This window comes from Ailuropoda melanoleuca, chromosome 8, assembly GCF_002007445.2.
Source record: "Ailuropoda melanoleuca isolate Jingjing chromosome 8, ASM200744v2, whole genome shotgun sequence".
In the NCBI taxonomy this organism is placed as follows: Eukaryota; Metazoa; Chordata; class Mammalia; order Carnivora; family Ursidae; genus Ailuropoda; species Ailuropoda melanoleuca.
The window spans coordinates 127,108,275-127,130,144 of record NC_048225.1 but is presented as its reverse complement, the minus strand read 5'-3'; the positions used below and the strand labels follow the sequence as shown (position 1 = coordinate 127,130,144).

Here is a 21,870-nt window from a genome sequence, read left to right as displayed (position 1 = left end):
ATGGGTAAAGAAGGAAGGGAACAAAACCATAGGTGGACAGGGACGCAGTCGCGGGCAGCCGTCCACGAGCTGGAAAAGGCTGGACATGAAGGTCACAGGACCACGAACACCGGGCCACGAGGTGCAGAGAGACGGATGCAGAGGGTGTACGCAGATGGACAGGTGGGAGGCTCTGGTGGACAGGATGGGTTCAGGTGATGCCTCAGATCCCCCAAAGCGCTGCGGGGAAGGGACTAAGCTCAAGCACCTGGCTCTGCCTTCCAGGCGCTGCCCATCTTCCTTCTCACTGGCCTCTGCAGAGAGGGGCCAGGCGCCAGGCTGGACGAGCCAGGTGTCCTCCTGGATGTGCACCTTGGTCAGGGCGACGGAGTCACCCCCCACCCCCGGGGTCACATTCACTTCAGCTCGCAGACGTGTATCGTGAGGTCTGAAGTCTCGCTTCTTTCTCACTCATCCCCCACTTTCGTACACGTTTCTCGGGCCCCGGCTCTTACTGGGGTGTTTTATTCCAACACCCAGTTTCAGGCGACTGGGGACCTGCGTTTATTCAAAGATCACTTTCCCTTTAATGGATTTTCCCCATCCGCCACCTTCGCAGGCTCCTTCTCCTTCCCGACACCGCTTGCAGTTTCTAAGAGCACTACATCTCCCATCAACCTTAGCGCCCAAGTGGCTACCCCAAGGAACTTCAAGTACCGAAGTGCTCTCCTACACGCCTCCGTGACTACCGCGGTGACCGATGGGGCTTGTAGTCCCCTCCAAATTGCCAAAAGCCCAGAGAAACTACTCATCCCAGGAGTCCTCGCGTCAGAGGCGGGTTTCCCTCCGGGCTCTCTGCGCGACACTTAATCCTTCCTCGGACTCTAACTCCCGCCGTGCCTTGCGCTGAGCTCCCGGCGGCAGAGAATGGAGTTGTGGCCAAAGTGTCCTCTGGGAGTTGTAGTTTCCATGTTGGTGAGGCGAAGAGGAGGCGGAGTGACTCGGCGGCCATTAGCTGTGTGTAGTTGCCCGGGGCTGGGAGCTTAAGTGAAGAGGGAAGCCTTACTCGGTGGAAATCAACCGTGGCCATGGGCTCCTACCGGGGCTAGCCCCAGAGTACGGAGAAGGCGGGCTTTTCGGTGACCCGCCCCGCCCACTGGCGGGGCCCACTAGGCCTCCGGGCATCCCCGGTCTCAAGTAGGCCTCGTCTGCCGGCAAGGGCGCCCCAAAGGCGGGAGGCGCCATGTCGCTGGTTGCTTACGCCAGCAGCGATGAGAGTGAGCCGGATGAGGCCGAGCCGGAGCCGGAGGAGGAGGAGGCGGCGGCCCCTACAGCTGGGCCCACTTTAGGGGGCTTGTTCGCTTCTCTTCCCGCACCCAAGGGCCCGGCCTTGCTGCCTCCGCCCCCCCAGATGCTGGCCCCAGCTTTTCCCCCGCCGCTCTTGCTGCCCCCGCCCGCCGGGGACCCCCGGCTCCAGCCTCCTCCGCCCTTGCCCTTCGGCCTGGGAGGCTTCCCCCCACCTCCGGGCGTGAGCCCGGCTGAGGCGGCGGGAGTCGGGGAGGGGCTGGGGTTGGCGCTCCCCTCGCCCCGGGGCCCTGGCCTCGGCCTGCCCCCCTCCATGGGCGGTGCCGGGCCCCCACTGGGCCTTCCCAAGCCAAAGAAGAGGACGGAGCCCGTGAAGATCGCGGCGCCGGAGCTGCATCAGGGGGATGTGAGTATCCGGGGAAGGCAGCCCCGCATGGCCCCTCGGTCGGGCTTGGGCCGGGCTGCGCGCGGGACCTGGGAGGCTCCGGGACTGCCTCCCGTACCTGCGGCCGGTGCTGCGGACCGCGGGATTCCTGCTGCCGCGAGATCCGTGGAGCAGGTTCGTCAACTCTGGGATCTGTCCGTGCGGGTTTCTGGAAGCTGGGCCCGCCCTGGCCCGCCACCCTGGGTTCCGCTCCCCCGTTGCATCTGCACCTCGGGCCGCTTCTCACTCGTCTTCTTACCTTGTGAACAGCGTGAAATCCGGCCCCTGAGGAAGCGACAGGAGACAGGATTCCTGAGCCCCTGCTGGACATTTGGGGCGCACTCTCCCCTGGCATCCAACATAAAACCATCAGAATATGAAGGAAAAGAATAGGGATCCCAGGTTCTGTGTTTGAGGGTGGTTAGGGAAGAAATGGAGCAAGTGTTGAGTACAGGGCATTAGCCAGGTGTCGGCCCTTCCCTTCCGTTATTGTAGAACTCAGAACATTCTAGTTTTTACACAGGAGAAGCAGGCGTGCAGTGTGTGAGGTCTTACCTAGAAAATGGCACAGTGGAGGTGAAGAGCTGGGTGGGTCATCTCCAGGCCTGTGCCTCGGTTTCCCCATTTAGGTATTGCTACGCCACATGAGTTAGGCCGTGTGGGTCTTATTTCTAGAAGAGGTAGCCAAGCTTACGTTGTTTTCTGTATGTTGGAGCAGAAGACAGAAGGCCTTTTCTGGGGTGAGAGCTTTGGGAATAAAGGAGACGTGAAGCCTGGCGGGCAGGTGGTGTTTTAGGTTATCCTGAATTCGTTCCTTTCTCTCTTGTGTGAAGTTCGTTGGTCAGGCCTTTGCTCCCCTTTGGCGACCCTCGGAGAGAAGCTTATTTTTGCTCTCGCTTTTCTGCAGGCTTCCAGTTCTGGCTCGGGGCCGGTTCTGTGTTTGGTCTCACTGGTCCCTCAGCTTCTTCTCCAGACAGCCTGCCATTCTCTCCCTCACCTCCTTCTTGGACAGGTGCTCGGTGAGGACGTCTAGCCTCCTGTTGCTCCTTCTGTGTCTGCGCGCACTCGCTGGCCATGTGGCTGCTTCTCTTCTTCGGCTGTTGTGCAGGCTCCGCGAGGGCAGGGCCGGCTGCTCATTCTGTCCGCTACTCTGTCCCTCGCGGTTGAAACTGCTTGGCACCTGCCGGCACTACCTGAATATTCTCTTGAGTCAATGAGCTCGAATGAATGTGTACTATTCCTGAAAAGGAGGTTCCAGAATCTCCCTCACTGACCTGTTCCGAACCTTCCACATTATTTCCCCCTTCTTTCTCAACTGAGTCTGTCGTTTCTACGTCTAGGATCCAAAGCAGCCTTCTTTCGCTCCGCTGAAACTGATTTGGGCCTTGATTTAACCTCCAGCAAAGAAGAGTCCCTGATTAAGGCAGAAAAAAAGAGGTTCCTTTCCTCGGCCTTCTCTTTTTCCTCCTCTTCGCGTTCCTCCGCCGTGTTTGCGTCGGAGTAAGTGAGCCGTCTGGGGGAGGTGGCGCTTCGGGCCGCCGGCCCTCTGCACCGTGACAGTGGAGAAGCTCAGCTCCAGGTCTGTGAAGGCGGCCTTAGAAAACGTAGCTGGAAGAGGTCGTAGAAGCTTCTATTCAGGCTGGCTCAGGTGGCGGATCACTCTGAGGACTCTGCGGTCTGGCCTTCCTCTGTCGGTGGAGCTCACAAAATTCCTGAGGTGAACGGTGACGGGGAGGAACCAGATCTGAGCCCTTAGCTTCTCCTGTTCCTGGTTTCGTCCTGCCTGCGTTGGTGGTGGTCTGTGCGGGAAAGCAGCCTCGGAAGGTTCAGGACGGCCAGGGGCGGGCGGCCGTAGCCCCTGCAGGTTCGGAGTGGCCCTGCACCTAGTAGGCCCTGAGTACGCGTTTGAAGAAATGAATGAGGTTTCCTTAAGTGACTTCCTCTCAGGGTTTGGTGTGGAAGTAGAGTAACTCGGAACTCTTGTTCGTTCGTTCGTTCCTTCCTTCAGTACGAAGCTGCTTGTCTGTGCCAGGAGCCGAGAGTACAGGGGTGAACGTGACCGGCTCTGCCCACAAGGACCTCACGGTCTACTGGAGGACACTGACGAGGAGGTAGATTTTAGGTCAAGTCAGAAGAACTGCACGAGATCCGGTGCCGTGGGCACACCTGGAGGGCGCTAATCCAGTCTAGAAGTTGGGGAGGCTTCCAGAGGGAGGAGATGTCGGAACAGAGAAGAGATAAGTGAGTAGGAGGGAGCCAGAGAAAGGGGGGCGCTGCGCGGAGGAGCACGTCAGGTCATCGGGCAGACAGTTGGGGCAGACAGTTGCAGGGAGCCCCACGGTCAGAGAGTGACAGTGCCTCGGGGGCACCTGACGGGGCACCTGACGTGAATAAAGTGCAAGAGCCGGGAAGGGGGTGCGGAGGCCAGAGGGTGTGGGCCTTGGGCGCCATGCAGAGGCCTTTGTACGTGATCCTGGGGTAGTGAAGTGCCCTTAGAGGCCAAGCAGGGATTCTCCGGTTTCAGAGTGGCAAACACCTTTGGGGAGCAAGACTGGCGGGCACAGTGTGAGAGAGGGTGCCGGCCTGGGCGCAGGGGTGCAGGTCTGTTCAGGAGGCAGGAGTGGCTGGGCAGTCTAGGCCGTTGATGGGATGGCCTGGATGAAGGCCAGGATTCGAGGTTGACCCCCCCGCCTTTTAGCTCAGGCAGCTGGGAGGGTAGTAGTGCCGTTTATTGAGGGGGTACAGGAAACCGGGCGGATTGGGGTTAGGTGGGTTTAATTGGTTGCAAGTATGAAAAAGCACTTTAAGCTAGCTTGAATAATATCTCATCGTAAACATACCGAGGTGCCTTGGAAAGGGCCTGGAGTCAGGAATTGGAGGTCTCTCGGGGACCCGCACAGGTCTTTGCAGATTTGATCCATTCTTTTTTGTCTGCAGAGCGGTTTCCTCTGCTCCTCAACCTTTCCTGCAGGGGAACGATGGCCACCCACATCCCCCACCTTCTTTTATATTTCCTTTTAGCGTGCAGCCCAGATGGAACCACATTCTTAGTCCCAATTCTGGTTTTCCGTGAGTGAGCACATGGTCTGCTGTGGGTCAGTTCCTCAGCCAGCTGCCATCAGGGGACAGGCAGTGCCCAGTTCTTTGTCCAGGTCAGCTTTCCAATTACATGAGGAAGTAGGAGTGACCCGCAAAATGGGGGATCGCCTCCTCCTCTTCCCTTCTTTTCTCCTTGCTCCGACCCAAGCTACCTCAGGGCATTGGTCGATTGTTGATCTCGTGGACTTAGGGGATGCAGACTTCTAAAATCAGAATACAGAAAGTCAGAGTTAGAAAAGAGAGTCTGCTGTTAGAGTTTTCGGTCTCAGAATGTGCATTCCAGAGCAAACACGTTTCAGGGTTATCGGGTTTAGTATTACCGATACTTTCAGATCGTTTACCCAGATAGTGGAAAATTGGCAGCTGTGAGATGGGAGGTTTTACTCATTTTGGTCATTTCTGTGAAGCAAGTAAGAGTTGAGTGCAGCAGATAGAGCACAGTCTCAGCCCTCGGTCGGGACGGAAGGACATTTGTGGGGCACCTGCCACACGGCCGAGATGCTGCCAGCTCAGCCTCGTCCCTCGTTTACAGATGAACTGGAGTTGAGAGAACAGAGGTGATGGGTCTAAAATCCCGGTTTGGCAGTGGCAGGAGTCCTGTTTGACCACAGGGCTGTTCTGTTCTGTCGTCGTGCCTGTGGAAGAGAGAGCCCCGAGCAGCCGCCGGCCTGGAGTGCAGGCACGGGGCGCAGGCACGGGAGAGGAGGCGCCGCTCTGAGGGGCACGTGTCCGCACCCGATCCCGGAGACCAAAGAGGGAAACGAGTTGATGAGTCTGACTAATTGAGATAATACCGAGGAGTGTAGTAGTGATTCGAGTTTGGAGCCCCGGGGGGGTCTGTGCCTGGGCCCTTATTTCCTCCTTGGCTCCTGGCCCTGGCAGCTAGTGATTGCTTTTTGGAGAGGGAGTCTGTCAGAACCAGAGCTGGAGAAGATAAGAGGGAGGCTGCCACGGGGAGCAAGGCTCCGATAGATTAGCAGATCCCACCGGGCCCGGCTTAATGGAAAATGTCTGTTTCCGTTCTTGCTCAGCAGTCTCCGGTGTGTGTCTTGTCACTCTTGGCAGCTGGAGCGGAGAGGACAGTGGTGGCCATCGAGGCCCAGGTTCTTGTGAGGCCAAGAAGAAATATATTACTTTCTTCCTAAGGCACAACCAGTTTGTGCCTCTAGAACCCAGGAGGGCCCGTTGTGGCGGGGCCCTGGTGCCCTGGGGTCTCGGACATCACCTGTCTCCAGGTCTGACAGCACAGCCCTGACTCGGTCCGCCGTTGGCCGGTCATCTGTCCTCCAGGAGTCGACTCCGGGCCTTCACTGGATATCCTGTGGAAATCATTTTGGCCGTTCCTCAAAAAGTTACTTAGAATTACTCTGTAATGCAGCAGTTTCTTTTTTTAAAATTTTCCTTAAAATTTTTTTTTTAAGTGAACTCTACATTCTCCTTGGGGCTCAGACTCACAGCCCTGAGGTCAAGAGTCGTGTCCTCTACCGACTGAGCCGGCCGGACGCCCCTCTAGTCCTGCAGTTTGAATCTTAGGACTCAGCCCTGCACACCTGCGTTCCCAGCAGCGCCGTTCACCGCAGCCAAAGGCGGCAGCAGCCCAGGTGTGCGAGCACACGCGCCCGTGCGGTGGCCTGTTGTCTGGCCGGAGGAAGGAAGGAGATGCTGGCACGGATACAGATGGGAGCGCGCCGCATGGCCCCGTCGTGTGTGCGTTCACAGACACGGAGGGGAGAGGGGCGGTGCCCGGGGGCTGGAGGGCAGGGAGTGGGCCACGGGTGGCTGTTGTTCAGGAGGTACAGACTTTCTGTTTGCGATGCTGGAAAGTTCCAGAAATGGATGGTGGTGATGGTGGTACAGCCCAGTGAGTGCACTTGATACCGCTGAGTTGTACACTTAGAAATGGTTAAATGGTTAAAATGACATATTTTATGTTCTATATGTTTTGCTGCGATAAAGGAGGAAATTTCAATATACTTCTGTCCCTGTCCCCGTCAAGGAAGTTCTCTTCGGGTCTAAATTAAATGCTGTGTGCTGGGGCTGAGCCAGTCACCTCCAGCAGGGTCTCCAGGGAAGCCAAACTGACGTTCCTCTCCAGGGCTCCGACGGGTGCCCCCGCCTCGGGCGACTGGGGGTGATGGCACATCTCTTAGCGTCTCCATGCTCTCTGGCGCTCTGCATACTGAAATGGATTTTCTTTGTAACTCTCCTTCAGTTTCCTGTTAGTGTTTAGTTCACCCCCCGCCCCCCACGGCCGTGAGGGCTTCGCCGTGGCCTCTGAGCCTCCACAGTGAGCCTGGGAGCTCCGTGTGGCCGTCCTCTTCTAGGGCAGAGTTGGCGCGAGTTCGTGTGAGGGGCAGGCCCAGTTTCCCTCCCTCTGCGCCCCCAGACCCCCTGGACTTGCCCTGATGCGGTTCCAAATGTCTGGGTCCTGTTGGTCAGCTTTCGGGGGCAGAGACTTCGCTCCGTCCCTCCCTCAGAGACAGATAGTGGGGACTCCATGGGGTTCAGGGCTTAGCGCACTCGGGTGGTTCTGACTTGGGTGCCGTGTTTTGGGGGGGTCTGCCATAGCTCGGGCGTGTCGTGAGATGGTTTTTTAAGGCCGTGCGGTGGGTTAGGACCAGGCGTTCAGAGAGAGGGGGTGATTGGAGGGCCCGTTGTAGCTTCCTGAATCCAGAAATAGCAAGCCATTCCTAAAGTCTTTACAGGCGTGTGGTTTTGTGCTTTCACACTGGAAACTGAGGCTGTCAGTACGGTGGAAACAGTGTGCCGTTCGGGAGAGAAATGGCATTTCCTCGGCACACCCCTGGCCTCCAGCTCTGTTGGCCACAGGGCAGTGAGGCTCACGATAGCCTCGTTCTGTTTATCACGGGAGCTGAAGAGCAGGATATGCTTGTGCGGTTTGGTGGACGTCGTCGTCTTAACTGGACTACAGTTTGTCTGCAAGTTGTTGCAGTTGGACCTGTTGCGTGCGGTGTGGAAGCGAAGTTGTGCCTCTGCGCCCCGCAGTGACGTGGTTCCGTGCCGTCTGTGGGAGGAGACAAGGCTTCACGGTCAGAAGGAGGGGGTGGTCAGGAGTTTCTGGGGCACTGGGAGTTGGGGACAGAGAGAACAGGTCAAAATGTGAGGTGTTCTGGGCTTCGGGCTGTTTTCTTCGGTTGAGTTTGACATCTTACAGGCCCAGAGAGGGGCAATCCCTGAACTCTGCCTAGAATTTTAATTATGTACATCTTCATGGTCAGTAGCTCGTGCAGTCTTAGTCGGGACACGGGTTTTATTTCCTACAGGCTTGGGGGTGGCGGATGAGTAGCAAAGCCGAGCCTCAGACCTGTATTTCTGATTTTGCGCCCATGCTCTCGTCTGTGTCATGCGGGCCTGCTCGGGGTCGCACTCCGGCCAGGCAAGCGCAGACAGCTGGGCGTGGTGTCTCGGCGGAGACGTGGGAGCGGAGTGGGTGCAGGGCCTGGTTCTGCTGTGTTCTAGCTGCCGTTTGACCTCGGCAAGCCTCACCTCCCTCACCTACAAAATTGGGGTGATAGCGCCTGCCGGGAAGTGCTGCCGGGAGCGGAGTGGGTGCAGGGCCTGGTTCTGCTGTGTTCTAGCTGCCGTTTGACCTCAGCAAGCCTCACCTCCCTCACCTGCAAAATTGGGGTGATAGCGCCTGCCGGGAAGTGCTGCCGGGAGGACTAAGTGAAGCACCCTTGAGTGAGCTGCCTGCCACCTAGATGACTGTCCTTCCCTTTACCACCGCTTCCCTTGTCCCCCACATTTAAGTACCAGGACAGGCTCCCCTTACGGGATCATCATATGTATGCGTTTGGCAGCAGCTCGTAATGGAAATCACTGCACACAGACTCCTACTCTGTAAGGCAGTCTCGAACTCTATGGTGGAAAAGGCAAGGATACGAATGAGAAAATGTCACTTTGAGGGGCGCCTGGGTGGCTCTGTCACTTGAGCATCCATTTCTCGGTTTCAGCTCAGGTCATGATCTCGGGGTCATAAGATCAAGCCCCACGTCGGGCTTTGCACTGAGCATGTAGTCTGCTTAAGAGTCTGTCTCTCCCTCGCCCTCTGCCCCCCCCAATCATGTGTGTGCTCTTAGATTAATAAACCTTGCTTTAAAATTTTTTTTAAGAAGGAAAGAAAAATGTCACACAGAGCAAGCCCAAGTGGACCAGGGTTAGCGCGATGCCCCCCGCCCCCAAGTGAGTATGCAGGGACACCGTGAACAAGAGCAAGGTGGGAGTCACCAGGAAGACTCCTGGACAGAGCGCAGACCTAGGAGGGCGCCCCGCGGCTGAGATACAGGCCCAGGGATGGGGTGCTAAGGCAAGGCCCCCACACGAAAGAAAGCAGTGTAGGACCAGCAGATCTTTGAGGGGATGTTTGAACCACACTTGATGACCTTGTGTTTGTTTGTTTATTTATTTACTGAGACAGAGAGAGAGAGTGAGGGAGGGAGGGGCAGGGGGAGAGGGGTAGAGAGAACCTCAAGCAGGCTCCATGCTCAGCACGGAGCCCAATGGGGGCTTCCATCTCTTGACCCTGAGATCTTGACCTGAGCTGAAATTAAGAGTTGGAAACTTAACCGACTGTGCCATCCAGGCTCCCCTTGATGTCCTTATGTTTTACTGCCTTCATTGTGGTTACTGGGGTGCTGGTCATTCTTCTTACTGGACCATAAGTTCCTTGAGGGCAGGGAGTTCTTTCATGTTACAGCACACACGCAAGATCTGAGACACTGGGGTGAATGGTCTGGAGGCTCTCCTTGCTCCGGGCCCTACCTTGTGCCTTTGGTTATCGCCTTGTCCATAACACAGCCTGGGGCAACCACTGGGAAGTTCTGTCTACATACGGGCACTGTGTCACATAAAGTAGGATCTCGGTTACTGTGAGGTCCTTGTAGCCGATGAGCCCAAGAAGGAACTTGTGGGATAGGAGGGTGAGGTGAGAAAGTCAGGCAGAGGGTTTGAGTTCTTGCAGAATCTTGGAGATGGGTGGGTCTTAGAGGCCCATCATGTGCAGATGCCCAAACCAAGGCCCCGAGAATAAACAGAAGGCTTTCGAGGTTCTTGGCTCGGGGATTCTCTTTTTAAAATCGAGGGGTAGAGCTTGCTGTCCACGTGCCTGGCAGCTTTCTGACAGTGGACGGCGCTCAGGAGCTGTGCCGAGCCGCATGTTCAGGTGGTTCAGGGTGACAGCTGGTGTGAGGAACAGTCCCGGTGAGTCAGAAGGCTGACACAAGTGGCCTCCTGTCTTGCCCCAAGCGCTCCCCGTCCCCACGGGCTCGCCTTCTTCCTGGACATGAACAAGTCTGTCTGGCAGACAGTAGATCATACTTGGAGAGAGAATGGATTTCCTCAATGGCTTTGACCTTTAATGCTGCACGGAAGAGTAGTTAACACACCACGTACTCCCTCCGGACTTCCCCGCCGTGTGGTTATGTAGCCTGGATGAGTGGTTTCAGAAGTGAAGCTGAACTGGGGGGCGATTGTGGGCCAAATCCCATTCATCTTCTCGTGGACAGATTTATAAGGAGAAGAACGGGCATAGTCTTTTCTTTGCACCAAGTCTCAATGGGAGGAAAGAGTTCTCCTTTGACGGAATAGAAATTGATGGCAAGAAGGCTGTGCAACAGGTCTGGGGCAGGAGAATGAGTGGCCTGGGGAGGTGGGCACATCCCTCTTCCTCTGACGCGGGTTGCGGGCGGGAGGGGAGCTCTGCTCTCAGGCCGGTGCATCTCTCGCACTGGTGGGGCAGGGACAAGATGCTCGTGTGCTGCGCAGCCCTCCTTCCAGGCCCCTCGTCTGTCCTGGTTGCTTCCTCCACTGCTCTCATGCAGGAGGGCCTTATTCTGTTTCTTTTTCTCTTAGTCAGATTCCGAGGAAGATGAGCCCTCAAAGAAGAAAACTGTCCTTCAGGTAAGCTTCGCGACGTGGCAGAAGCCGCCTCTTCTCTTCCCATGCAGCTTCCTGAGAGAGGGAGTTACGGCCCCCAGCAGTTTCCGCAGCGCGCTTAGAGCAGATGCAAGTACTGGAGGACCGACTGTTTCCGGGTGGTTTTGTGTTCCTGGGTGACGCCAGCCCTGGTGCTCTCTGCCCTCCCCTCACCACTCCTTGGGCAGGCCTCGGGGGTGGGGGGTGGAAACCACTGGATGTGTTACATTTCTGCTCCAGGGATTATGTAGGAAGGGTAGAGCAGAAGAAACAGATTGGTCGAAACCATGGAGGGAATGTATTTTAAAATTCTCCATCTTCCCATCTCATTTTAACCTGGAAAATAAACACTTAAATAGCATTTACTGTGTACCAGGCACTGTTCTGAGCGCTTTACCAGCATTTACTTGATTTAATACTCCAAGTGGTGCTGAAGGCCTAGTGGCCTCATCACGCCCACATCCTACCTGAGGAACCGGAGGCTGCAGGAGCGTGCCCCGGGTCAGGTGGCAAGTGGGGCAGGGCTGGGGGTCCGACTCGCGTTCTGACTGTGGAGTCCAAGCCCATCCCTGCTGCACCTGGCTCCTGCTCCAGAATTGTGACCAGACTCCTCAGCTAGACAATGCCGGGAGATGACCTCTCTGCCCTTTGCCCTTTTCCCCCTTGTCCCATTGCCTCGATTCCGGCCCCGGGGGGTTTCTTCCCGTTTTGCTCCATCCCGGGGACTTAGATGCTCTCTGATCTCATGGATCGTATGTCTCCGGAAAAACAAAAGCAAAAGTGGTCCTTCCTCTCTGAGATTGTCGTCCCGTGGTTCAGGTGTACGATGCCGAAGCTGCCCCCTGCCCTGAGTCTGCCCCCGAGTCTGCTGAGGTGTCACTTCCGCCACTGGAGGTCTCATGACCCAGTCATGTGGGAGTGAGACATGGGACTGGGGGAGTGACGTCGTGACCCTGTTTATAGGGGGTGATGGAGGAGGTGGCTGGGCAGCTCTAGTCATGGAGGACACTGGCTCAGGAGTAAAGAACAGCCTTCCCAGCTGGCAGGAGGGGGTGGGTGGATAGAGAGCTCAGCTGGGGGCAGAGTGGGGACCCGGCATTGCAGGGGTCTGCGGCTGTGACCCTAGATGTCATCTGAGAAGTCGGATGCCTCAAGGTAGCCTGAGCATGTACTCCACAGGGCACCTTGGCCTGGTCCCTACACGCTTGAGTCTCTGCGGTCTGCCAGGACGCACAGCGGGGAGAGGGGCCCACTTGCCAGATGAATGCTCCTGCCTGCCTGACTTAAAAGCCCTACTTCACTTGCTCCGGGTGTTGCTTGGCCAAGGGCTGGNTCCTTTTCTTCTTTCCTTTCCTTCTTTCCTTCCTTCCTTCCTTTACTTCCTCCCTCCCTCCGTCCCTCCCTCCCTCCCTTCCAGATTTTATTTGCTTATTTGAGAGAGAAAGCACGAGCAGGGGAGGGGGCAGAGGGAGAGGGAGAAGCAGACTCCCTGCTGAGCAGGGAGCCTGATGTAGGACTCGATCCTAAGACCCTGAGATCATGGCCTGAGCCAGAGGCAGATGCTTAACTGACTGAGCCACCCAGGCACCCTTCCATTCTCCTTTTTCAAATGGACACCTCCCTCAGCCCTACAGTTAGGCCAAGCTGGCCCTGTAGCAGACAGAAAGCAGAATCGTATAGATTTTTATGTGTAGTAGGAACTCTGAATGGGCTGAGCCAATTAGCTTACAAATTGAGAAGTTAAATGCTTGACTGGGGCATAAGCTGAATGTACCACATCTGTAGGGCTTTCCTTGGCTAGGGGAGATGACTTTGGGCAACAGGAATGGATATCTTTTGGACAGAGCCTTGTTTTTTTTTTTTTTAAGATTTATTTATTTATTTATTTGACAGAGATAGAGACAGCCAGCGAGAGAGGGAACACAAGCAGGGGGAGTGGGAGAGGAAGAAGCAGGCTCATAGTGGAAGAGCCTGATGTGGGGCTCGATCCCAGAACGCTGGGATCACGCCCTGAGCCGAAGGCAGACGCTTAACCGCTGTGCCACCCAGGCGCCCCCAGAGCCTTGTTTTTGACTGAGTAGCAATCGAAAGGAAGTGGAGGGTTCCTATGTTAAAAGGAAGAGGGAGAGGGGTAGAGCAGTCAGCTGGAGAAAGCCTTGGGTTGTTTGGGAAGAAGAATGATGTGGAATTAAGAGCATCATATCTGAGATGCTGAACTCTAGGAAACAAACAGGGTTGCTGGAGGGGCGGGGGTGGAGGGATGGGGTAACTGGGTGATGGGCATTAAGGAGGGCACTTGAAGTAATGAGCACTGGGTATTGTATGCAACTGATGAATCACTAAATTCTACCTCTAAAACTAATACAATATATGTTACTTAAATTGAATTTAAATAAAAATTTTTAAAAAGAGCATCATATTTGCCAAAAACACAGAATTAGGGAAGGCTGTGTGGCAGAGGGCAGTGGAGCTGGCTTGGTACGGAGCCATGGAGAACAGGGATGGCATCTTACCTTGGGAGAAGCAGCCAGTGGAAGGGCCTGGGGTGGGAGGAGTCAAGCCCAGTTGGATGAGCCAAATGGGCGGAGGTAAGAAGAAGCAAAGGCTGGTGAGATTGTAGGCTGGAGCGCCTATCTGTAACTTCTGTTCTGGGTGTTGGTAATAGAGATCACAAGATCTCACTTGTCCCATTTCTTCCCTCCTTCCCCAAACCTGCGCTCACCAGGGATCCGGCGAGGGGACTGGTCTGTCTGCCCTGCTTCCCCAACCTAAAAACCTGACCGTGAAAGAGACTAACAGGTTGCTCCTTCCCCATGCCTTCTCCCGGAGACCCTCGGATGGCTCCTCTGACACTAAGCCCTCCAGGCAGGCTTCTAAGACCAAGCCCTCTCCCCTTGCCTCTGTCGTGGGCACCACAACCACCACTCCGTCACCCTCTGCCATCAAGGCTGCTGCCAAGAGTGCTGCCCTGCAGGTGACGAAGCAGATCACGCAGGAGGAGGACGATAGCGATGAGGAAGTAGCCCCCGAGAACTTTTTCTCCCTCCCTGACAAGGCTGAGCCGCCTGGAGTTGAGCCATACCCTTACCCCATCCCCACTGTCCCTGAAGAGCTGCCTCCAGGCACGGAACCAGAGCCGGCCTTCCAGGACGATGCAGCCAATGCTCCCCTTGAATTCAAGATGGCAGCGGGCTCAAGCGGGGCCCCTTGGATGCCTAAGCCTGGGGATGACTACAGCTACAATCAGTTTTCAACATATGGCGATGCCAATGCCGCTGGTGCTTATTATCAGGTGGGTAGCTGGCATGAAGGGCAGGCCAGGGCATGCTGGAGCTGGCGGCCAGGGAGAGCTTTGAGCCACTGATACAGCCTCTGTGGTATCACTTCAGCTGAATTAATGTCTTCTGGCGTCTTAATTTTCCTGTACATATCGGGCCTCAAAACATGCTGCCTTTGTTCTGAACCACGTGGGTCTAAGATTGCCTAAGTCTCGAAGTCTGATGGAACTGATAGAACCTTTGTTCTGAAAACCAGCCCTCATTGTAGGAGCTGGTGAGAGGGGAGGGAGAAGGCGGAAGAGGAGGGGCCCCTGGTCGGAGAGCTCCAAGGTGGCCTCGCAGGTGTGGGTGGTGAGGATGAGTGAGCTCTGGAGGTGGGGTGCACCGAGAGCAGGACAGGAGAGGAGGGCTGAGGGCTGGGGGCATCTGGAGAGTTGACACAGCAGGGAAGAGGGAGAAGGGAGAATGTAGGAGGCAGCGCTGGGAGGTTGGAAGGGTGGAGGCGCCTGCCCTGGGGAGGCAGAGGGCCGTAATTTGTGCTGTGAGAGAGAGTGGGGTCTGAGGGCAGTTTGGGCTTTGAATCACGTGCAGCTTCCTCAGCTGTGCAAGGGGCAGAGTAGCGGTGGCCTCCTGGTGTTGCTAGGCCATCCCATCCACTTAGCGTGGTGCCTGGGACAGCAAATGCCCAGTAAATGGTTGCAGTGACCTTTTATCTAAGTGCCATTTGGAGGAGCTACTTAACTTTGTTGTGGGTGGCATGAGAGTGAGAGTATGGCATTCCAGGTTGTGAGTGGGTTTAGGAGACTTTCCTGGCAGCCGGAGTGTCCTGGATGGAGAGGGCTCCAGGGGCTCGGGGACTCTTGGCGGGGCTGCGGGTTGAGCAGGGCAGGTGGCGGCAGTTTTCCTTGCAAGACTTGGACTACTGTGATTCTCTGAACGGCCAGCGTTCATCTTCAGCCTGGGCATGGGTAAGGACCCATAGTGGGTGGGCTTTGGGGGGACCCTGTTCTTTTGTTTGTTTTTTTTAAGATTTTATTCATCTGACAGCACAAGCAGGTGGAGCTGCAGGGCAAAGGAGAGGGAGAAGCAGGCTCCCCGCTGAGCAGGGAGCCTGATGCGGGGGCTTGATCCCAGGACCCCAAGACCATGACCTGAGCCAAAGGCAGATGCCCAACTGACTGAGCCAGCCAGCGCCCTAACAATTTCTAAATATTTGTATTTCCTAAATATTTGCTGTTGAGCCTTGATGTATCCTGTAGGCTGATCAGGGACAATATATCTCCCTTCAACATCGTTAGAAGGAAGGAGGAGGAAGATAAAGAGTGTTTTGACTTCTTTAGCCAAGGGGGGGAAAAAGCCATTTAAATGAGAGCAGGCATTCTGTATCCATTTATAAAGTCCACTGAGGCAGCCTGTGCACCTGAAAGCATGTTACATACACTCGGGGACCCTGCAATTGCATGTATCTTACTGTGAATACTTTTATAGAAAATCGTGGGGTGCCTGGGTGGCTCAGTCGTTAAGCATCTGCCTTCGGCTCAGGGTATGAAATCGGGTATGAAATCGGAGTTCTGAGATCGAGCCCCACATCAGGCTCCTCTGCTGGGAGCCTGCTTCTTCCTCTCCCACTCCCCCTGCCTGTGTTCCCTCTCTAGCTGGCTGTGTCTCTGTCTGTCAAATAAATAAATAAAATCTTAAAAAAAAAAAAAAGAAAATCATGCTGCAATCACTCTGGATTTTCATGTATTTTCTTTGGTTGGTATTAAACCTTACTTTCCATTTAGCTCACCGTGAAGTGAATGTTCTTAGAGGGGCATTTTTTTGGAGCTTGGGGCAAAAGTGGAAGAACTGGGAGAAAGTACGCCCAGGGAGGAAACAGGTTTCTCAGCCCGAGGGCCGCCTCTCCTGCTGGCCTCCCGGGGGCTCGCCCTGCCTGCGCCCCTCTGGGACCCACAGTGCATGTGCCAGCTCACCTCTCGGGCTGGTCCTCGGATTCCTGAGCTGAGTGTGTGGTAACACACACCTGGCTTGTTCCAGCCTTGTAACTTCTGTACCACTCTTACAGCCAGTGATTGTATCCCATCTGGATGCAAGTAGACTTGACACACAATGTTATGTTAGTTTTAGGTGTATGGTAATTTACTTTCTGTGCGACGCCTGCACCCTCCCCGCCTGTTGCAGGCAGTCTCCTTATCCACAGGTCCTAAAGAAGACCTCACATCTCCCCCTGCTCTCGGGGAGCTTGTCTCTGCCTCAGGCTGAGGAGGGGCGGGGCTGAGGGAGAGGGGGCGGGGCTGAAGGAGGAAGGGCGGGGCTGAAGGAGGAGGGGGCGGGGCTGGGGCCCTGTAGCTTAGGGCTGGGAATCCGCTCTGGAAGCGGCTGAGGGAGCAGGGTGCAAACTGAAGCAGGAGAGAATGTCTTTATTTCTCGTCACCCTTCCCGGACAAATGCCCGCCTGGCTGGTGCAGATCGGCAAAGCCGCAGATTGTTCCTTAGCCGATGGGTCCTCGGGAACCTTGGGATCCGCCTTTCCCGCGTGCGGCGCCCGCTGCCTATTGCGCGCGGACTCTCTGTTGGCCGCCGCCGCCGTGCCCTCAGTTGGCGTGTTTTCTTCCCCTCTCGGCTGCAGGATTATTACAGTGGTGGCTACTATCCTGCACAGGACCCGGCCCTGGTCCCCCCCCAGGAAATTGCCCCAGACGCCTCCTTCATCGATGACGAAGCAGTAAGTTGAAGCACGGGTCACTGCCTCCGATCCATGGAACAGGTTTCAAATCAAACTAAAGGAAAAAGCGTTTTTAACTGTATTTGGTCAGGATTCGCAGCGGCAGCATCTAAGTGGGAAACTCCACAGCACAGTGGCTGAGATCAGAGAAGCTGATGGGTTTCCTCATAAAGAAGGGGAGAGGCAGGCCGGCCGGAGATCCAGTCCTCTCCTGATCACTAGTGCAGTCCCCGGGTTGTGGCCCGCATTCTTCTGGCCTGTGATGGCAGCTGAGGTGGCCGCGGGGAGAGATCCGGAGGAAGGACCCTTTCCACCTCCGTTAGGAGACCTCCCCAGAGTTGCCGCTAACACTCTCACTTCTGTCTCCTTGACCAGAATCTGGTCACGTGGCACCCGTGGTGGCAGGGCAGCCCGGTGGTATGTTTGGGTGGGGGTCACCTGCGTAGCCAGAATGTGGCGCTCACTTGCATGAAAGGAGAAGCAGCGGAGAATGGATTTGGGGAGGGAACAGCAGCTGTGTGAATAATCCCTGTGTTCCGCACTCCTGGGTCCCCTGCAGCGGAGCTCCCTAACCCTAGCCCAAGGAGAGGTGAAAACCCCACGTCCTGTGCCATCCGACTGTGCAGAGGGTGTGAAGTATTGTTCTCTCCGTAGGGAAGTCAGGGCCCGTTAGCAGGGGGTTGGAGGAATCCGGGGTGCTGCCTCTTCACAGGTTCTTAAGAAAAATAATTGTCTGCGCACCTTTTCACAGAAGGTGTCCATCCCTCTGCATTTTTCCTCCTGTGGTTCATGTCGTTTTCATCGCTCCCCTGTGGGTGTACCCTTGGCAAGTTCTCCAGTCAGGCCCTTTGCCCCCCACCTGGGAGGCGGCACAAGAGCTCATCCTATGGCGAAAGTTGGTTTTTTTGTGGGTGGAGTGCCCCCCAGAGCCTCACTAATAATGCTCAACCAGGACCCGGGTTCCACTCAAGTCTCTTGAGTGTTTTGTTTTGTTTTTCCCTAAATGTTTTTATTTTAAGAGAGAGGGAGAGAGAGAACGAGCAGTGGGGAGGGACAGAGGGGGGAGGGAGAAGCAGACTCCCTGCTGAGCAGGGAGGCGGACCTGGGGCTCAATCCTGGGACCCTGAGATCATGACCTTAGCTGAAATCAAGAGTTGGACACTTAACCATCTGAGCCACCCAGGTGCCCCCAAGTGCCTTTCATTAGAGTCCTCATCCACACTAACTTCGGGCACATCTTTGGGTGACTTTGACGTGATCTGTGTTTTTGGTGAGGAGGGAGAGGAGAGAGCAGCAGTCTCCTAGAAAATTTGCCAGGCCTTTCTTGGGAGGCTCCCTCTCTCCAGCTCCCTCTCTGGGTCCACTCTGGGGTGGGTCTGCTGATTTTGTGATACCAAACCAATGAGAAGGAGCAGATGTGTGAAAACCAAGTTCTAGAGGAGGAATCCTAGATTTTTTTTTTTTAGCTTGAATTTTAATTTGAAAGTTCTTTACAGTCCTTTTAAGTAGATACAATGTACATATAATTTGAGTACAAATTGTAGCAGGGATCCCCTGCACTCACTCATGTTTGGGAACGCTGCCTTGGCCTCCCTTTCGCTGAGGGCAGGAGAACTTCTGAGCAGCTGCCTTTCATCTGGCATCAGGGGAACTTGGTAGTGGTGGGATGAAAGGGGGTATTGCACAGGGGAGGTCGGGAAATTGGGGGTGCAGGGAGACTGGGGAGTCACAGAACCATTCTGTAGATTCTGGATCCCCTGATCTCCCACCCAGAGCCCCTACTCCTGCTTTCTTTTTCCTTTTCCAGTTTAAGCGGCTGCAGGGCAAGAGGAACCGAGGGAGGGAGGAGGTCAACTTTGTGGAGATCAAAGGTGATGACCAGCTCAGTGGGGCCCAGCAGTGGATGACCAAGTCATTGACAGAAGAGAAAACCATGAAGTCATTCAGCAAAGTAAGTGGGAAGGTCTGTTGCGTGGCCCCAAAGCAAAACCTGGGCCTACCTCTGTCCTGACCCCACACCCGATTGTTACTGCCCCAGCACCTTTCACACATGCCTGCTGCCCATGCTGTGGGGTGTGCGCTGAGCCTCACGGATGCAGCCTCTGGCTTCCAGAACTTTGAAGCACTTTGCCTCCCATCTGGTTGCTGAGATTGAGCCGTTGGAGCAGTTTCCCATCCTGCACTTGGGAAGAGCTTCGACATGTTGTGGCTGCTTCCCTGGCTGGACGGAGCCCGCAGCTGCTCTGCCCTCTGCCTGTGGTCAGATCCGTCCTCTGTCCTGTCAAGCTGGGGCCTGGCTCAGCACATCTTTGAGGTGTGGGCATAACAGCAGAGTCCTGGGGGCTTAGCTTCTGTGTGTGCAACCCCACTTCTCTGCTTGCTTTCTGTTATTTATTGTAGCCGGCTGTGGGCTTTTCAGATGCTTTATTCCTCACACTTCCCACACCGAGCTCCTGCCTTTCCGTGCTCATTTTCTTCAGTCTGATGAACCCCTCTCCACCTAGTAGCTGAGTACAGCAAATGTGGACATTTATGAGCCTGCCACAGCGGGGGGAAATGTGGGGAAGCCCTGGATTTGAGCCCAGCACCAGCAAGGCCAAGGTCGGGCATCTTACTCACTTCTCCTCCCCCCGACTTTCTCTGCTTTGTTCTGTGGCCACAGATGGCCATCTGAGCCCCAGCCGTTTGTTTTAAATGAATGCTGGCGGTCATACAGGACAGAGCAAAGGATTGTGGTTGGATCAGCATAGATCCATCACTGTTTCCCGGAAAAACCACTTAGGAGAGCATGCTTTCCTGACTCTGGGTTGAGAAGCATCATCGCGTAGTAACGGCGCTCACTGTGGGCCGGGGGTGGTTCATGTTTGCTGTCTTTGACGGTCGCGTTAAGTGATGTTGCCCAGCAGCAAGGAGTTGGGGTTCGCTGTTTTCCCAGGTCCAGGTTCTTTTTGCACCATCTCATTGGTTAAAGCTAGATTTTTTAAAAAGAAGAAAAAAATACGGTTCCTGTCCTTGAGGCATTTACAGCAGAGCTGGGAGAGAGATAGCAGACGCTCAAGTATTGACGAGGGATGACAGGCCTGCTGAGGACACTCCAGAGAGGAGTGCTAGGAGCTGGGTGGGGCTGATTAGGAAGCTTCTGGTCTGAGACAGCTCTGGCAAAGGGCAGGAAGACTGCAGGACCAATATAGACTTTGACAGTAAAGCATTTGCATCAGAGTTCGGTTAGGGCTTCAGTGCAGTTATGGGTGGAAGTTGAAAGATTGGAGACAGGTGGGATGACGGTGGAAATTCGGATTGCAGGGTCGCTGTACACATTGACGGGAGAAGGGAACAGAGATAAGGGGGGGGTATGGGGGAGATGGGCAGGGTTGTAGAGGGTCTGGAGGGACCGAGGTCACTCGTGCCTTGGAACTGACACTGTTTTAGACTCCCTGCAGGCACTGTAACTGGCATCAAGTGTCCACTGTGGGCAGAGCCCCGTGCTCGTTGCTGGGGGTGGGGTGGGGTGGGGTGACCAAAGAAACAGAAGACAGTCCTGACCTCAGAGTGTTTCTAGTGCAGTGGGGGTATTAGCTGGCTATTTCAGGCAGACCGTCTGAGCCTGGGGTTTTCGCATAATGGCTTTCAGAAAAATAACTGTTTTGTAATTATATAGACATAAAAACAGCCCCAAGCTGACTTTTCTCCCCCAGGATTTGGGCTGTGTGGTTGGTTTTTCCATCCCCAGCCTTGTACCATTGGGCACGTGAGATACTTCTGCTTTTCTTCCTGTGGCTTAATGATTGTGTTTTCTTCCCTCACAGAAGAAAGGTGAGCAGCCCACAGGCCAGCAGCGGCGGAAGCACCAGATCACGTACCTGATCCATCAGGTGAGAGAGCTGGGGACCCGGTCCTGGGGCTGGCGGGGCCCTGGAAGAGCGCTAGCCAGGCCCAGGCACCGAGGCTTCGCTGCCTCGCCCACGGCGGGTTCTCCAGGTGGCCACTAGGGGGGGATGTGTCCTTCAGAATCAGGCACCTGCTCCTGCCTGGGGTGGGGGTGGGGGGGGCCTGAGGACTCCAGCGCAAGGGCCTGGAGTAACTAGAGGTTGAAACAAACGCAGAGGGCAGTGGGCAGTGAAGTGCTTTCTCGTATGGTTCTTTTAAAGAGCTAGTTTATAAAAAAATAAATACACGGCAAGTTTATCTAGGGATTTAAGAAACTATTTTAACGACTGAACCACCCAGGTGCCCCCTTAAGAGACTATTTTAAAAAGATTGGTTCCCCTGCTTTTAGCAAAACATCCAACTGATAAGGAGGTTGGTTTGTTTCGTTGTTTTTTTTATAGATTTTATTTATTTATTTGAGACAGAGAGCAAGTGCGCCATGGAGGGGAGAAGCCGAGGGGGAGGGGCAGAGGGAGAGAGAATCCCAAGTTGACTCTGTGCTCAGTGTGGAGCCTGACACGGGGCTCAATCCCATGACCTGAGATCGTGATCTGAGCTCAAACCAAGAGTGAGACACTTCACCGACTGAGCCGCCCAGGCGGCCCGGGAGGTTGGTCTTGTATTCTCTACTTCTGCTGCAGGAAATATCAACACAAATAATTAAAAATCACAGATAACCCAAAAATCTCTTTTGGAATTAGAATGTTACTTATCTGATAGGACCCAGCAACTTGGAAATACTCATTTAATCATTAAACAGACACGTTTTTGAGACCTGCTGTACTGCCCGCCCTCAGAGACTCTGGCAGCAGTGTGCCGTCCCCGCCCTTTCCCTGGGGGTGCACATGCTGCCGGAGGATTTCAGTGGGAAGTCTGCTTTCATTGTTCCCCTCATGGTTTCACCTTCCTTTTCAGGGACCCCCTTGTGTCTTTACCCTATCTTGTTTTTTGTAGAAAAAGGATTTGAGGGTAGGAACTTCTTTCAAACCCAAACTCTTAATCCCTGCCTCCATCCAGGGGAGATGAGCAAGCATCCATTAACTCTTGCGGGGTCAGCGAGCCCCTCTGTGGGGTGATGCTTGTTGACTCCCCAAGTGCGTTGTTGAGGTCGGCAGAGGAAAGTCTCAGTTCTGGTACCTTCCATTTCGTTTGCCACAGCTTCCGTTTGTGCTGGAAAGTGGTGCGAACTTCTTGGGTAC

At 55.0% G+C, this 21,870-nt stretch overlaps 2 protein-coding genes across 2 annotated transcripts in view; one reads left to right on the top strand and one right to left on the bottom strand.

The window, feature by feature from the left end:
• The first annotated feature begins 1,222 nt into the window (after positions 1 to 1,222).
• PRCC (proline rich mitotic checkpoint control factor) overlaps positions 1,223 to 21,870 on the top strand; it is a 21,936-nt gene continuing 1,288 nt past the window's right edge. The window contains exons 1-6 of the mRNA XM_019807679.2: positions 1,223 to 1,690; positions 10,679 to 10,726; positions 13,467 to 14,033; positions 16,649 to 16,744; positions 18,552 to 18,695; positions 20,551 to 20,616. Of these exons, the coding sequence (XP_019663238.2) occupies positions 1,223 to 1,690; positions 10,679 to 10,726; positions 13,467 to 14,033; positions 16,649 to 16,744; positions 18,552 to 18,695; positions 20,551 to 20,616 (1,389 nt within the window). The remainder of the gene's footprint in view (positions 1,691 to 10,678; positions 10,727 to 13,466; positions 14,034 to 16,648; positions 16,745 to 18,551; positions 18,696 to 20,550; positions 20,617 to 21,870) is intronic.
• SH2D2A (SH2 domain containing 2A) overlaps positions 20,961 to 21,870 on the bottom strand; it is a 15,630-nt gene continuing 14,720 nt past the window's right edge. Inside the window, exon 9 of the mRNA XM_034667416.1 lies at positions 20,961 to 21,306. The gene's annotated coding sequence lies outside the window, so the exon portion shown is untranslated. The remainder of the gene's footprint in view (positions 21,307 to 21,870) is intronic.